The 12765-nt window shown below is 45.8% G+C and overlaps 1 protein-coding gene across 8 annotated transcripts in view; it reads right to left on the bottom strand.

Annotated features, from left to right (window-relative positions):
• Positions 1 to 12765, bottom strand: part of ppfia4 (PTPRF interacting protein alpha 4) — a 120043-nt gene that overhangs the window by 23614 nt on the left and 83664 nt on the right. For all 8 annotated transcript variants that reach the window (XM_055869579.1, XM_055869577.1, XM_055869582.1 and 5 more), the window contains exons 2-5: positions 8347 to 8448; positions 8114 to 8278; positions 7964 to 8038; positions 6259 to 6330 (exon numbers count right to left, since the gene is read on the bottom strand). In XM_055869579.1, coding sequence (XP_055725554.1) covers positions 6259 to 6330; positions 7964 to 8038; positions 8114 to 8278; positions 8347 to 8448 — 414 coding nt within the window. The remainder of the gene's footprint in view (positions 1 to 6258; positions 6331 to 7963; positions 8039 to 8113; positions 8279 to 8346; positions 8449 to 12765) is intronic.

The raw sequence follows: 12765 nt of genomic DNA on the forward strand, positions 1-12765 counted from the left end.
TCATAGCTAGAGAACATAAGAGTATCTGTCTGTCTCTGTCTCTTCCTGTAGAGTTCCCAGGGCCGCATTTCCCACACTCGGTTCTCTGACACCAAGGGGTGCACGTTTTGTTTTTTTGCCCTAACATTACACAGCTGATTCCAAATATCAAAGCTTGATGATGAGTTGATTATTTGAATCAGCTGTGTAGTTCTAGGGCAAAAACCAAAACGTGCACCTAGGCTGGGCCCCAGGACCGAGTTTGGGAAACCCTGTCCTAGGGTGTGTTAGGCAAGGTCTATTTAAAAAATAATAATATTTATTTTTTATTTCACCTTTATTTAACCAGGTAGGCAAGTTGAGAACAAGTTCTCATTTACAATTGCGACCTGGCCAAGATAAAGCAAAGCAGTTCTACACATACAACAACACAGAGTTACACATGGAGCAAAACAAACATACAGTCAATAATACAGTAGAAAAATAAGTCTATATACAATGTGAGCAAATGAGGTGAGATAAGGGAGGTAAAGGCAAAAAAAGGCCATGGTGGCGACGTAAATACAATATAGCAAGTAAAACACTGGAATGGTAGATTTGCAGTGGAAGAATGTGCAAAGTAGAAATAGAAATAATGGCGTGCAAAGGAGCAAAATAAATAAATAAATACAGTAGGGGGAAGAGGCAGTTGTTTGGGCTAAATTATAGATGGGCTATGTACAGGTGCAGTAATCTGTGAGCTGCTCTGACAGCTGGTGCTTAAAGCTAGTGAGGGAGATAAGTGTTTCCAGTTTCAGAGATTTTTGTAGTTCGTTCCAGTGATTGGCAGCAGAGAACTGGAAGGAGAGCAGGATTTGGTTTTGGGGGTGCCCAGAGAGATATACCTGCTGGAGCGTGTGCCACAGGTGGGTGCTGCTATGGTGACCAGCGAGCTGAGATAAGTGGGGACTTTACCTAGCAGGGTCTTGTAGATGACCTGGAGCCAGTGGGTTTGGCGACGAGTATGAAGCAAGGGCCAGCCAACGAGAGCGTACAGGTCGCAGTGGTGGGTAGTATATGGGGCTTTGGTGACAAAACGGATGGAACTGTGATAGACTGCATCCAATTTATTGAGGAGGGTATTGGAGGCTATTTTGTAAATGACATCGCCGAAGTCGAGGATCGGTAGGATGGTCAGTTTTACGAGGGTATGTTTGGCAGCATGAGTGAAGGATGCTTTGTTGCGAAATAGGAAGCCAATTCTAGATTTAACTTTGGATTGGAGATGTTTGATGTGAGTCTGGAAGGAGAGTTTACAGTCTAACCAGACACCTAGGTATTTGTAGTTGTCCACATATTCTAAGTCAGAACCGTCCCCAGTAGTGATGCTGGACGGGCAGGCAGGTGCAGGCAGCGATCGGTTGAAGAGCATGCATTTAGTTTTAATTGTATTTAAGAGCAGTTGGAGGCCACGGAAGGAGAGTTGTATGGCATTGAAGCTCGTCTGGAGGGTTGTTAACACAGTGTCCAAAGAAGGGCTAGAAGTATACAGAATGGTGTCGTCTGCGTAGAGGTGGATCAGAGACTCACCAGCAGCAAGAGCGACATCATTGATGGATACAGAGAAGAGAGTCGGCCCAAGAATTGAACCCTGTGGCACCCCCATAGAGACTTCCAGAGGCCCGGACAACAGGCCCTCCGATTTGACACACTGAACTCTATCAGAGAAGTAGTTGGTGAACCAGGCGAGGCAATCATTTGAGAAACCAAGGCTATCGAGTCTGCCGATGAGGATGTGGTGATTGACAGAGTCGAAAGCCTTGGCCAGGTCAATGAATACGGCTTCACAGTATTGTTTCTTATCGATGGCGGTTAAAATATTATTTAGGACCTTGAGCGTGGCTGAGGTGCAACCATGACCAGCTCTGAAACCAGATTGCATAGCGTAGAAGGTGCGGTGGGATTCGAAATGGTCGGTAATCTGTTTGTTGACTTGGCTTTCGAAGACCTTAGAAAGGCAGGGTAGGATAGATATAGGTCTGTAGCAGTTTGGGTCAAGAGTGTCCCCCCCCCCCTTTGAAGAGGGGGATGACCGCAGCTGCTTTCCAATCTTTGGAAATCTCAGATGACACGAAAGAGATGTTGGACAGGCTAGTAATAGGGGTTGCAACAATGTCGGCAGATAATTTTAGAAAGAGAGGGTCCAGATTGTCTAGCCCGGCTGATTTGTAGGGGTCCAGATTTTGCAGCTCTTTCAGAACATCAGCTGACTGGATTTGGGAGAAGGAGAAATGGGGAAGGCTTGGGCGAGTTGCTGTGGGAGGTGCAGTGCTGTTGACCGGGGTAGGGGTAGCCAGATGGAAAGCATGGCCAGCCGTAGAAAAATGCTTATTCTCAATTATAGTGGATTTATCGGTGGTGACAGAGTTTCCTATCCTCAGTGCAGTGGGCAGCTGGGAGGAGGTGTTCTTATTCTCCATGGACTTTACAGTGTCCCAGAACTTTTTTGAGTTTGTGTTGCAGGAAGCAAATTTCTGCTTGAAAAAGTTAGCCTTGGCTTTTCTAACTGCCTGTGTATATTGGTTTCTAACTTCCCTGAAAAGTTGCATATCACGGGGGCTGTTCGATGCTAATGCAGAATGCCATAGGATGTTTTTGTGTTGGGGCAGAGGGTGGTCTTTTGCAGGCGGCAACGGTGAGAGACTTGTTTTTAGAGAGGTGGATTTTTAAAAGTAGAAGTTCAAATTGTTTGGGTACAGACCTGGATAGTTGGACAGAACTCTGCAGGCTAACTCTGCAGTAGATTACAACACCGCCCTCTTTGGCCATTCTATCTTGTCTGAAAATGTTGTAGTTAGAGATGGAGATTTCAGAGTTTTTGGTGGTCTTCCTAAGCCAGGATTCAGACACGGCTAGGACATCCGGGTTGGCAGAGTGTGCTAAAGCAGTGAATAAAACAAACTTAGGGAGGAGGCTTCTAATGTTAACATGCATGAAACCAAGGCTATTACGGTTACAGAAGTAATCAAAAGAGAGCGCCTGGGAAATAGGAGTGGAGCTAGGCACTGCAGGGCCTGGATTCACCTCTACATCACCAGAGGAACAGAGGAGGAGTAGGATAAGGGTACGGCTAAAAGCTATGAGAATTGGTCGTCTAGGACGTCCGGAACAGAGAGTAAAAGGAGTAGGTTTCTGGGGGCGATAAAATATCTTCAAGGCATAATGTACAGACAAAGGTATGGTAGGATGTGAATACAGTGGAGGTAAACCTAGGCATTGAGTGATGATGAGAGAGAAAATGTCTCTAGAAACATCATTGAAACCAGGTGATGTTATCGCATGTGTGGGTGGTGGAACTGAAAGGTTGGATAAGGTATAATGAGCAGGGCTAGAGGCTCTACAGTGAAATAAGCCAATAAACACTAACCAGAACAGCAATGGACAAGGCATATTGACATTAAGGAGAGGCATGCTTAGCCGAGTGATCATAAGGGTCCAGTGAGTAGTGAGGTTGGTTGGGGTCACAGCGATTCAGACAGCTAGCCGGACCATGGGTAGCAAGCTGGCAGAGGATGGAGGTCTGTTTTTAGCCACCTCGTGCGTTTCCATCGGTAGATTAGTGGGGTTCCGTGTGATAGAGGGGATCAATACAATTGGCAAAATAGATATAGTTATAGTGACCCAAGAAAATTGTCCGATAGACCTATTCAGATAGCAGCCAATAAGACAGCTAACGATTAGCGGGCTGCAGATGGGCGTTCAGGTAACGTCGCGACGGAGGTGCCAGTTGGATAACTCCCTCGGGCAGATAACGTCAGTAGTCCAGTCGTGAAGGCCCGGTGGGGCTCCGCATCGGCAGTAAAATGGGTCCGGATAGGGGATTGTAGCCCAGGAGTGGCTGATGGAACTCTTCAGCTGGCTAGCTCCGGAATAATTGATGTTTGCTCCGGGACCGACGTAAGCCAATAGTCACTCGGATAGCAGCTAACTAGCTGCAAGATCCAGGTGTAAATGTCCAGAGCTTGTGGTAGAAATCCGGGTATATGGAGAGAAAATAGGTCCGGTATGCTCTGGTCTGAGTCGCATGTACAAAACTGGCGATAGCTTTTCGAGCTAAAGGATAGCTGATGACCGCCAACCATGATTAGCTGAATACTAACGTTAGCCAGTGAACTGGCTAGCTTCTGGCTAGCTTCTGTTGTGGATTTCAGATCTGAGGTGAATAATACTTTTTTTTTAATTGGTGAGGCGGGTTGCAGGAGAGTGTTATGAAGTTGAGTTTTTAGAAAAATATATATAAAAAGATATGCAAAGAAAATATATATATACACGGGACACGACAGGACGAGGACAAAGGACGTCTGACTGCTATGCAATCTTGGAAAACATTCCAGGAGCTGCCAGTCTGTCGGTAGGTATTAAGCTAAGGGTTAGGAAGGAGGTAAGGGTTGTGGTGAGGGGAAGCGTGTGTAGCTGGGTGGGGGTTAGACTACAGTGTGTTGACAGGGCTCTGGAGCAGGGAATCCGGACAAGGCTGCAAATCTCTCTCTCTCTCTCTCTCTCTCTCTCTCTCTCTCTCTCTCTCTCTCTCTCTCTCTCTCTCTCTCTCTCTCTCTCTCTCTCTCTCTCTCTCTCTCTCTCTCAGCTCTTAGGGTGCAGGCTTTTCCTGGAGGGAGGTCTAGACTAAGTGACTTGCTGCTAAAAAGGCTGAAAACAGCTCCCTTCTACCCTACCAGTACGCTGCTGGCACCCTGTGTGAGGAAAACGAAAGGGGCAAAGGGACCACTTCTCTCAACTTGTCACAACTGTGGAGTCAACCTGGGCCACCATCCTTGTGGAACACTTTTGACACGGTGTAGAATCCATGGCCCAAGGAATTGAGACTGTTCTGAGGGCAAAAGGGGTGCAAATCAATATGTTTTGTAGACATGCTACTCATATCAGCTGAACTGCTTAGTTCTCTGGTAGGCTTGCAGACTGCACTGTTCTACTGTAGCACTCTTAACCAAAGAAAGAAACAACTAATTATCTTATTATGATTATAAAGCATTATAACAGAACCCATACATCCCAGGTAAACTTCCAACCATGTTTCTAATGCTCAATAAATCCTCTGTCCAAAGAATTAGGTCATCTGACCCTCTTGTGGGATTTCTGACCAGGCACAAACTGTCCTCCATGTTTAATTACATAAAGCTTCATTATTCCCCATGGACAGACATAGACAGACACAGACAGGGTTACATAACACGTGCTCATTTCAGAGAATAATACTAGGAGAGGGAGAGAAGACGGGGCTCTTTGGTAGTACAGTAGGGCTCAACTGCATTGCAATCATCACAATGACAAAAGAGCTTTAACCACAGAGTAGATTCTGCATTTAGTCTAACTTATCAGCAATGTGTGTGTGTGTGTGTGTGTGTGTGTGTGTGTGTGTGTGTGTGTGTGTGTGTGTGTGTGTGTGTGTGTGTGTGTGTGTGTGTGTGTGTGTGTGTGTGTGTGTGTGTGTGTGTGTGTGTGTGTGTGTGTGTGTGTGTGTGTGTGTGTGTGTGTGTGTGTCTGTGTCTGTGTGTGTGAGAGCGCGTGTGTGAGAGCGCGTGTGTGAGAGAGAGAGCGAGACAGAGAGAAAGACAGACAGAGAAAGAGAGAGGAGGGAGACAGAGAGAAAGACAAATAGACAGATAAAGAGAGAGGAGGGAGACAGAGAGAAAGACAGATAGACAGAGAAAGAGAGAGGAGGGAGACAGTGAGAAAGACAGATAGACAGAGAAAGAGAGCGGGCGAGACAGAGAGAAAGACAGATAGACAGAGAAAGAGAGAGAGCAATACAGAGAGAAAGACAGATAGACAGAGACAGAGAGAGGAGGGAGACAGATAGAAAGACAGAGAGAGGAGGGAGACAGATAGAAAGAGAGAGAGGAGGGAGACAGAGAGAGGAGGGAGACAGAGAGAAAGACAGAGAGAGGAGGGAGACAGATAGAAAGACAGAGAGAGGAGGGAGACAGATAGAAAGACAGCGAGAGGATGGAGACAGATAGACAGACAGATAGAAAGACAGAGAGAGGAGGGAGACAGATAGACAGACAGATAGAAAGACAGAGAGAGGATGGAGACAGATAGACAGACAGATAGAAAGACAGAGAGAGGATGGAGACAGATAGAAAGACAGAGAGAAGAGGGAGACAGAGAGAGGAGGGAGACAGATAGAAAGACAGAGAGAGGAGGGAGACAGATAGAAAGACAGAGAGAGGAGGGAGACAGATAGAAAGACAGAGAGAGGAGGGAGACAGACAAACAGACCTTCCAGGTGGGCTTGGTAGCATCATTCCTGTCCAAAGATTCTCCCTCCTTCCTCTGCCTCACAATGATCAGCTGCAGACACACACACACACAGAGGGCAAAGGGTCACCTCTAGGTCAAAGGCGGAGTGGCAGGCGTCGAACTGATTCTGGATGCAGATTTGTCTACACTAGGTTGTGTTTGAGTGCTGGTAGGTAGGCACGTTTTGTCTTTAGGCCAGAATGAAGGAGATCCAAAGCTGCATCACATTGCTCTTCAGGGACTCACACACACAGACATACGCATACGCGCACGCACACACAAAATAGAATTTGAACAGTTCTGACTTTTCCATTTTTTTATTGTTTTCCTACCTTGTCAGGACATTTGGGTGAATTGTTAAGACATTGGGGTCCTGACAAGGTAGGAAAACAAGTACACACACACACACACACACACACACACACACACACACACACACACACACACACACACACACACACACACACACACACACACACACACACACACACACACACACACACACACACACACACACACACACCTCTGAGCTGAGATGATTAGATGTGATATTGTTGTCCTGGTGAGGCCCTCTGGTCCCTCAGAATGTGTGGGAGTGAGATGGCTCTGCCCCTTCTATCTACCTGTCCTTCCATATCTCTTTCTCCCTTTCTCCCCAACTCTCTTGCTCTCTATGTGTATCTATTCTACAGCTTCCTACAGCAGCACCAATGGAAGTCCTGATCCCAATTCCAGAGTTCTAACAGGCTGTGACTGTCCCCAGTTGAGACAGATGTTCCTGGCTGCTGCAGGCCCTAGACTCCCCATCCCATCGCTCCACACAGGAACATCACAGCACCAGGTACACACTTCAGGAATATTCAGGGAATTCTGTGGAATGGGCAATGAATGTTTCTCTAAACGTTGCTCTAAATTCCGTACTCTTTTACATTTACATTTAAGTAATTTAGCAGACGCTCTTATCCAGAGCGACCTACTGCTTCTAGAATAATCCGAGAAAGAAAATACAATGTGTTTTCCTGGCGATATTGTGGCCATTCAAATTATAATCTCAAACAGTTTGCCAAACTGCATTTCTGTTCTACTATATTCTGTTCTGTTCTATTCTATGCAGGCTCCAGTGAGTTGGGGAGAAAGTGGGTGAAAGGTGCAACACACAATACAGGACCAAAAAATGAACCTAACAAGTTATTACTTTGGATCCCATTTGGGTTTTCCTGTGCACAACACAGCTTGTACTGAATGTTTAGTCTTATTTGCCTTTGTAATGGATTCTTGTTGAACAGATGAAGACAGGAGAAAGGGAGAGAGAGAAAGATAGAGGGAACAAATTATTTGAATGAACAAGTAAGAGACATTTTAACAGAAAGGGAGTGTGCCTTGGTTCTGTGTGTGTGCTTAAGAGAGGAAGAGAGCGATAGAGAACAGAAGAGAGGGAGACAGAGAGAGAGAGAGAGAGAGAGAACAGAGAGAGAGAGAGAGAGAGAGAGAGAGAGAGAGAGAGAGAGAGAGAGAGAGAGAGAGAGAGAGAGAGAGAGAGAGAGAGAGAGAGAGAGAGAGAGAGAGAGAGAGAGAGAACAGAAAAGACAGTCCCTTGGTTGCGTGTTGGTCGTTCAGAAAAGCTAGCAGACTGGGGCATCAGCAGATGGCAGGTGAGGACACACACACACACAAACACACACACCTCCTGAGTTGTGGCTGATAACTGTCCCTCTAGTGTAGTCACTCTCTCAAGAGCCACCCGAAGCCTCTCACGCACCTGTAAGACACAACCACAGTGTTAGTTTGGGTTGGAATAAAAGCCCGGTTTTCAGTGAGATAAAGGTACACACACCTTCTCGTCCAGGGCTTTGTGGTGTTCGAACAAGGACTTGAGGGCCTTGAGGACCTCCACCTCGCTGGAGACCCCAGAGGGAGGAGGAGCTTGTCTCTTCACCACCGTCATCCTCAGACTGCGCTCGTGACGAGACACCAGACACTCCAGGTGTTCCAAGAGAAGCTAGAGCAGAGACATCACACATGTTATACACATATTATACACTCAGTAACGCACGCACTCACTCTTACCCTGGTGTTGTTCCTCTCAGCTTTCAGTTCAGATATCTCCTCTTCTTTCTCCAGCAGCTGTTCCCGACACACGTTCAGCTCCTTGGTCAGAGTGGCAAACTCCTGGGGAAAAAAACAGAAGATAAGATTGATGAGTTCACATTTTCTAAAGAATTTGCAGAGCATCAGTAGTTCACAGACAGCGCTTGTAGAACCTTTCACATTCACATCACATGTTTATCTCACACCATTTCACCTGCACCACGTGCCCCACCATTTCACCTGCACCACGTGCCCCACCATTTCACCTGTACCACGTGCCCCACCATTTCACCTGCATCACAGGCCCCACCATTTCACCTGCACCACGGGCCCCACCATTTCACCTGCATCACAGGCCCCACCATATCACCTGTACCACAGGCCCCAACATTTTACCTGTTCCACAGGCTCCACCATATCACCTGTACCACAGGCCCCACCATTTTACCTGTACCACAGGCCCCACCATTTCATGTGCACCATTGGCCAAGCACCATTTCACCTGCACCACGGGCCAAACACAATTTCACCTGCAGCACGGGCTCTGATCCAACTCCAATACCCTGCAGCTTTTAATACTCAGACACGCAGACACACACACATTGATAAAGACACACACACACACACACACACACACACATAAGGAGAGAGAAACACGCAGTGTGGTGGGTCTCTAGACTGGGTGGGCCCTGTAGCAGTGAGACTGCAGTCTTGCGTGGTGTTATGAGTTTGGAGAAGCCCTCAGTACTAAAACTAATCAAAACAGCTGCTCCTCTCAGCCTACGTGGGCTAGGCCACACACACACACACACACACACACACACACACACACACACACACACACACACACACACACACACACACACACACACACACACACACACACACACACACCAAATGTGACAAAGACAAGTGTCTGTGCTCCCGTCTCTATAATGACTATTCTGTTCTGTCCTGAGTCACTGAGTTTGAATTTCACATGAACACAAACACCCCACAAACACACACAGAGTATGGTTTTCAGATTACCCTGACTGGTAGAGCAGAGAAGAAAAGAGGAGGGAGAGAGGGAGGAAAAGAAGAAGAGAGGAAAGGGAAAAAAGGGTCAGTGCATTCATTTTACCATTGTTTTTCACTGGAGGCCAGTGGAAACCTACAAACAGATGTTCCATCTCACTGTCTCTCACTGTCTATTTCAATCAGAGCAAAAGCCTCAACACCCCCCCTCCACCTCATCCTTTTAGCTGCTCCCTCTCTCCCCCCTCTGTCCCTATCAGCTTCTCGTGCACGTCAGGAAAAAGCAATTGGGAGAAGCATGGATTCATAAACGCTTGAGAATAAACAAAAGGGGATTGAAAACACGCATCCTTGATCAGAGATGAGTGTTGTTCACCCCCCCCCCCCCCCTCCTCTCTTTACCTATCATCCTTCACACAGAATAATCAACCAACATCATGGCTTTGTATTTGAGCTGTAATTCTGAGTGTGTTGAATGATGTCATGGTGCCCTCCAGACTAGGTAATAAAAGATCCAGACGGCTTTAGTGCTTGTTGTGGTTCCATGGACCATGGTTACCCCTGAGTGAACTGGAGCAGTACTGAGGCCTGATGGGAAATGAAGTTCCAGGTATTATGTTGGTTATTCTATAGCAGGTCTTGAGTAGGAAGGGCTCACACAGAGGACAAATACTGCTGCTATCTCTCTCTGTGTCTCCATCTCTCTAATACACACTCAAAGGCTACATATTGAAGCTGGAAAATCTTCTGGAAGTCCGGAAAAGGCCATTTTGTCTGCCACAAACCACAATCCGATGTGTGAGATGTGTGAGTGTGTTGTTATTTCTGAGTTAGACTGTGAGCCGTTGCCAAGCAATGCTGAGCTCAGACATTGTAAAGGGATTTCTCTCCTTGGCTTCCTTAAGCAGTTTGGGATTAAGGGATGAAAGCAATATGCTGGACTGAAAAGTGTATGTGTGTGTGTTGGTGTGTGTGTTTCTCGTTCTCTGTGTGTGTATGTAGGATGTTGTACTACAGTCTGACAGACTCAAACTCTCTAAGGTAATCAATTCTAGATTCCACATCGAACAGACAACAAAACACACAAACACAATATCAACACACAAGTACACATTCACTATATTTTAGAGCCAGATGAGTCATTTTAGAACAGTCAGTCAAACACATCCAGTTACTGTCTTTACAGCTCAGAGAGAATGACCTTCAGTAAGTATGGGTATATGTGTGCACTGCGGAAATAGAATAAACACTCTCTTGTATTAGAAGTGTGTGTAAATGTGCGTGTTAGGTTTTACAGTTTCAGACTACGTCATACACTTAGGCATTTAAATGAAGCCAAACCCTGAGACACGCAAGTGACACAACCCCCTTTACAACATCCGAACACACCATGTGTGTGTGTTTGTGTGAATGCGCCTCTTGTCACTATTATAGATAGGATAGGAGAATTGGTTAATCTTGTCGTGGTGTAATTGACTTGTAAACCCCTGTGTTTGTCTGTGCGTGTGTTTAGTGTCTCAGTCCTCCTGGGATTGGTGGAAAGATAATTAACCCTACACTTCCTGGACCAATGTGTTGGAACTGTCAATCACAATAAAGCCCAGCCTCTGGAGGGACTTACACATTGTTCTCTTTTTAAAGACTGCTCCACAATCAGCACTTTTTCTCAAACAAGGACACACAAAAGCACACACTCTCTCTCTATCTATGGCTGAGTGATACTTAGGGCTCTATTTTCGGCTGGTGTTAAGCCTGCACAACTGTCAAATGCACGCTTGTTTGCAATTTCGACCTGTTAATGCCAGCGCTCTTTTACTTTCAAACCCTAGCACCAGGATTGGTAATTTACCTGTCTTATATGAGCTCGCTTGCGCTGAGGTGGAAGGGCTCACACTATATCACAATATCTGAGGTGTGTTCTTTCAAACGTGTGCCAAAGTGCCAATTTCAGTTTTCGCTGGTCAGGATATTTAAAGAGCGACTGACCCTAAAAAGCAACTAATCCCTTTGAAAACGGCCTATGTGGCATTGATATGAGTCAGAAACATTTATTCTATTGTCAAAATGAACTACAGTGTAAATAGGATAATTTGGTCAACAAGTCAGTCTCGTCTAAAACAGAGTTTGGAACCTCAGTGTGTTGTCACAAGGAGTAAACAAAGGTTGGATTACAATCATGTAAACAAAGGTTGGATTACAATCATGTAAACAAAGGTTGGATTACAATCATGTAAACAAATGTTGGATTACAATCATGTAAACAAATGATGCCAGGTTCCACATGCAAATCGCCCCTCCTCCCAATTCCCTTCATTGAGGGGTGCTTTGCTTGCATTGGTTTTGGGCCCAGGCTGCCTCCCGGGCCTGAGCCAGGTGCCCCGTTCAAAGCCCATGTTGAAGCCAGCTCAAAACAAAAGTGAAGTAATTAGCACGTGAGTAGGATTCTGTGTTTTCACATGCAAAAGTGATTGCAACATGACCGAGCGACACAGATTACTGTTCGACTTGAGAAAGATTCTCCTCCCTCACCGCCAGAGTATGTGAGCGGAGTGAGGCTGGACCGGAGCTCCAGCAGCGCTCACTTCCCGAGCTCAGGGCATGCTCACCCCAGCATGCATTTGTAGTCTACTTGTGTGCTGCTATAGCCCCTTGATTTAGCTACTGTCATGGAGTTCACAAAATATTTTCATAAAGAAACAGATAAAACACACAGGTGTTAAATCAAGGTGACTTACAAAGATGAGGACCAAGAGCAAGAGAGGGAGTGTGGTGATGTAGTGTCCACAACTAAAGAATCATTGTTGAATCTGAAATCCCAAAAGTCTAATGGTGTACAGTACTTAATATTTGCACATGCTAAAATAAAGGAACGAGGTGGGTAGATAACTAAGTGTGTCATTGTAGCAAAGTATTCCTAAACAAAACATCTGGTCTCTTAAACGTCTCGTTCATTATGTTCTATTATCTATACAATAGGCCATAGTTGATTTTGGCGCCCGGGGAACAGTGGGTTAACTGCCTCGCTCAGGAGAAGAATGTCAGATTTTTACCTTGTCAGCTCGGGGATTCGATCCAGCAACCTTTCGGTTACTGGTCCAACGCTCCTACCCCCAAGCCTGGAATATTCCCATGTTTAAGGAGCTTTTTTTTGCTGCCTAAAAACCTTTAGGCCTACCTACAGTATATATATATATATATATATATATATATATATATATATATATATATATATATATAAACAACTCGTAATCTCTGCCCAGCCTGGCAAGAGCGGCCAAAAGGGTGTTTAGCATCCCCAGTGGCTCTGCAAGTGGATATTCTCTGCTGCTGACCTGCTCTCCAGACACCATCACATGAGCCTGAAGACACAGGCTGGCCAAA

This window comes from Salvelinus fontinalis, chromosome 18 (assembly GCF_029448725.1).
Source record: "Salvelinus fontinalis isolate EN_2023a chromosome 18, ASM2944872v1, whole genome shotgun sequence".
In the NCBI taxonomy this organism is placed as follows: domain Eukaryota; kingdom Metazoa; phylum Chordata; class Actinopteri; order Salmoniformes; family Salmonidae; genus Salvelinus; species Salvelinus fontinalis.